The 4,421-nt window shown below is 32.2% G+C and overlaps 1 protein-coding gene across 1 annotated transcript; it reads right to left on the reverse strand.

Annotated features, from left to right (window-relative positions):
* Nucleotides 1-1,072: 1,072 nt before the first annotated feature.
* Nucleotides 1,073-3,065, reverse strand: LOC117169718. The gene is made up of 3 exons (XM_033356223.1): nucleotides 2,957-3,065; nucleotides 2,721-2,879; nucleotides 1,073-1,341 (listed from the first exon to the last, which is right to left on the reverse strand). Exons 2-3 carry the CDS (start codon nucleotides 2,866-2,868, stop codon nucleotides 1,073-1,075), a joined length of 417 nt encoding a protein of 138 aa, XP_033212114.1. The 5' UTR covers nucleotides 2,869-2,879; nucleotides 2,957-3,065.
* Between the last annotated feature and the right edge of the window lie 1,356 nt (nucleotides 3,066-4,421).

Below are 4,421 nucleotides of genomic sequence, written 5' to 3' on the forward strand. Positions count from 1 at the left end.
CTTTATTTATATTATTTAAAAAGTGTGCAATATTGGAGCCTCGATTCGAGTATATTGACCCCAATATGATACTAAAAGAAGAATTATTTCAAATCTTGACAAAAATATATTCATCAGCCACACGTATATCTTATGTTTTGAAATTACTCGCGTTTGTAATGATAAGCAGATCTCCCTTTGCACTTCCCATTGTTGATTACTTCGTAGCCATATTATACATCATTTGACAGTCCGAGTTTCGATGAGGATAGATAATTTTGGGGGGCGAAGTAAGCCACGTCTCACTAACAAATATAATATCCTCAGTGGCAGTATGATTATAGATGTCTTTCAAATTCTTCAAACATCTGGCATTACAGAAAATAACTCTTGTTGATGCTTTTGATAGAACATCACACATGCTCTCGGAACCATCTTTGTCTCTTCTTCTTTCGGAACACACCTCTCATGGTTATTTTTAATTCCATACTTACATGCTGTATTTTCGATTAATTTAATTCCTTCTAATCTGCCCACAAAATATATGCACTTACATAGTTTCTATTTCTCCGTGTGCGAATAAGTGTGGAAATGTCAATTATTTTGTCAAGGTTATTTTCAATTTCATACTTACCTAGATAGCAATTTTCCTGCACATTGACTGCACAATGCCGTCAGGCTCTGCAGATAGATCAGCAGGCCATGCAGGTAGACCATCGGGCAGATGCGGGTGCATATGTTGCTGATTACGCCATCAAGCCCTGCCGGCAGGATGCTAGCATGCCATGCCGACAGGGCCTGGCGGCGTAATGAGCAACACATGCACCCGCATCTTTCTGAAGGTCTACTGCCATGGCCTGCTGATCTGTCTGCAGAGCCTGCCGGCACTGTGCAGTTACTGTGCCGGGAAATCATAATGAATAAGCTTTTGGTATTTTCGTAATCCATTTATTTGACCAAACATTTATTTATTAGCAAAATATGACAATAAATCAATAATAAACATAATATATAATATATATGTTAATAAGCATAATTATATAGGTAAGACAAAAAGATATATAATATCAAAACTTTAATCGCCGCTTTAATCTTATGTCTCTTGTCCTGCTTCCTCCGCAATTTCTTCTTCCTCTTCTGAATTTACTCCCTCCGGTTCCTCTTCCACCAATTCTTCTCCGTAATTGATTTCTTCGAATTCGTATAGGTTTTCTCGATCACCATCACCAGTTCGACCACCAGCTAATCCTTTAGCTGCAGTTCGGTGACGAGCTTTCGCAGCTCTTATGAACTCAGTCATGTGCCGCTTAAATATTTCTCGCGTTATTAGGCTTTGCCCAGGTATAGTTTCCTTTGTCGCAGCTGCGAAAAAACATGAATTTAACATTATGAAATACATGCAAAGATAATTATAGAGTGTTCCTTCTGATAGCTTTGCTCCAAAGTTTTTTTCTTCTTTTACTGGATAAAAACTAACGTGCCAAGTTTCACATGTGAATGATATGGTGTTTTCGATCATTTATTTTTGCTATTTTACTGAAATGTTGAGAACTCTATCGCGCTTCTAGTGACTACAAAGATGAGTAATAAAAAAAACTATGTTGTTTATATGTAAAACTCTGGCCTTCTACAGCCACAGTGAAATATTGAGCTCCAGTGGGAGGTTTTCGCGTACAATTTTTATTTTCATCCGATAAGAGAGAAAAAAAATTTGCTTAGGACAGGGTGGCGATTGGGCGAACGACTTTAAATCCCCGGATTTTTCCGGTCAAGTTTTCTAATTTTTCCGGTCTACTAAAAGTAACGTATTCATATTTTCCACTTCAAACATTTATTTCAAATCATGACGTTCATTCTAAACTTCCTTTAACACAAAAGAGTGATAAATTGCAAAATGAATTAATTTTGAAACAAATGTTTAATTTTTTTACAATAAATATCAATTTTACCCAAACATTGCAATCATTAAAGATTTATTTCAAAAAATTAATTTTTCTCCAAAAAAAAACCGGATATTCAAGAAAATAATTCAGTTTTTAACCAGTGATCACTTGTTTACTAAAGTTTTCAATCTTCAACTGGGATAGTTGACTTTACAAACAACAAAAAATTATCTTTTACTTAAGAAGATAAATTGTCAACCAAAACTTAAATGATTAAAATTCAAGTTAAAAGAATAATGTTCAACTAAGCAGATGAATTATCAACTACAACTATAGAATTTGTAATTGAAATAAGTTAAATTTTCAGTTATAAAAATTACATTCAATCTTTCAAAAACAAAAAACTTCAAATATGAATGTAAATATTTAGCTGGAATATGTGAATTTTATATTAGAAAGATAATATTTTAACTGAAATGATTAATCTTAAACTGTAATAGATGCAATTTTAATCAAAAAGATTAATCCTGAACCAATAAGATTAATTTCTTCCAAAAGAGACGAATTTTCAACTAAAAAATGTAATTTTTTAAGTAAAAATTGAGTGATTACATTTCCAGTCGAAAAATTAAAGTTCAATTAGAGAAATGAATTTTTAATTTAAATCATGTAATATTTAACTTAGATTTTTAGTTTAAAACAAATTTCAATAAAAAAACATCTAAGGAAAACACACTTAAGTTTTCAATCAAACATCTAATTTTTCAAAACCAAAGAAATTAATTTCGAATTAAATCCAAGTGCATATCGTAATATTTAAACGATTCTTTGCTCTTTGTTAATATTAATTTGCATTACCGTAGAGAAACGAGGCCATTTTCGTGTTCTCGAATTCCTTCGCGCCATCTTTTCCACTCCAAGGAAATTGGAACACCAGGCCATCAGATATGCTCTCTTTTAGGTAATGAGACAGAACTTCCCTGAGGTTGAGTGACCAACTGTGCATCGAAAATCATACTGCGAAAGATAAAAATTGACATGATGCTCCTGCAACTTAACTTGAATTTTTGCTCAGAATGTATATGCTTACTAACTTCTTCTGTTTCACCACATCTTTATTAAATTCTTCAAATTGTAAAGATGTTTGAAGCAGAAATCCTTTAAGTTTTTCGTACAATGTATTTCTACACATAAAAGTCGTGACCGTCTGCATCGAAATTTATGCCTGCTCGTACGAACAAATTTCCACTAGATTTTCTGCGGAAGTTTAAAGGTATCTTAGATATCTAATCTTGCTGTGGCTAGTGCCATACATGAAAGACAAGGTAAATACAATTGTATAATAAAAACATAAATTTGTTTTTCGCGATGTGTAGGCATGTAAATTTGCATGAAACTTTAGCCTGATGAAAAGTTTCATGAAACATTGAGAGTTTCGTGAAACATTGCAATGTTTCAAATATAGCGGCGGGAACATTGAAACTGATAAGATAAAAGCCTATTAGGTATTTTCACTTCAATAAACAGCTAACTTCATTTCGTAGATTGCTGAGGGGAAAATAAGGGACCAAATGTATGGGATTCAATTCATTTTTGCCCTATTTTGCTAACATCTTCGTAAAAGGTATTTTTTTCTGTATAAGTGTAGTTAAAAAATAGTTTTGATTTTTTAATTACTATTTAATGAAATAATAAAATAATAATAATAATGATTGATTACAAATATATTACAGAAATAAAGTTTTGATGCATTTTCCCCCCTCAGCTTTTAACAAAGTGAAGTTAGCTGATGGTTGAAGTGAAAATACCTTATTGAGGCTTTCATAGCCCAAGTTTTCCTGCCGGCTGATTTGATTTATTTTTCTAGTTTGTACTGTGGACCAATGATGCCAATGTTGGCGCCCTGAGCTACTGCGCTTGCGTTAAGGCAGACCGCTTATTGGCCTTACTTATCGCAAGATTCAAAGTTACATTAAAAAACATTTCTTGTAACTTAAATAAATAATTATTAAAATATCCACAAGGATATATACAAATTGTGTAACTTTGATTTCAGGCAAAAAAATACAACGCATATATTACATTAATAACAGTTTATTTTCAGTGAATTCCAAAGACCAAATTATATTTTACAAAACCTTCAATTTAAAAAGAAATTTCTTGGAAAAGTGATTGAAAATAATTATTTATAAGTTTTTAATATTTTGTATGTATTTTTCTGGGTATTCATATACTTATATAACCTATAAATACATAAATTATCACGACTGCATTGTAGTTATGCTTTTTTTTTTACTTCAAGCGTCGTTTTGTCACGTCTCAATCGAAAAGAACAATCTGAAATTTTGTTTGATAATTATTCAAATATTATCACTATTATATTCTGTAATTAGCTTCTATATATGGGATATTATTCCTCAACTGCCCCAATTCAAAAAGTCATGTTTTTCGATTGTTTCTAAATTCTGGGAATATGTTCGCCTACCCAACAGTAGTTAATCCACAAACTTATAGACCAGGATTACCAACCCTCCCCAAGTGAGGGGGGGTTGAATTTTC

This window comes from Belonocnema kinseyi, chromosome 3 (genome assembly GCF_010883055.1).
Source record: "Belonocnema kinseyi isolate 2016_QV_RU_SX_M_011 chromosome 3, B_treatae_v1, whole genome shotgun sequence".
Classification (NCBI taxonomy): domain Eukaryota; kingdom Metazoa; phylum Arthropoda; class Insecta; order Hymenoptera; family Cynipidae; genus Belonocnema; species Belonocnema kinseyi.

What these genes read in the sequence shown, in the direction of transcription:
- LOC117169718 (XM_033356223.1), bottom strand. Translation starts at nt 2,868, where the DNA reads ATGCACAGTTGGTCACTCAACCTCAGGGAAGTTCTGTCTCATTACCTA. An exon ending in AATGGCCTCGTTTCTCTACG is followed by an intron (nt 1,342 to 2,720) that starts GTAATGCAAATT and finishes GTTTTTTCGCAG; the next exon opens with CTGCGACAAAGGAAACTATA.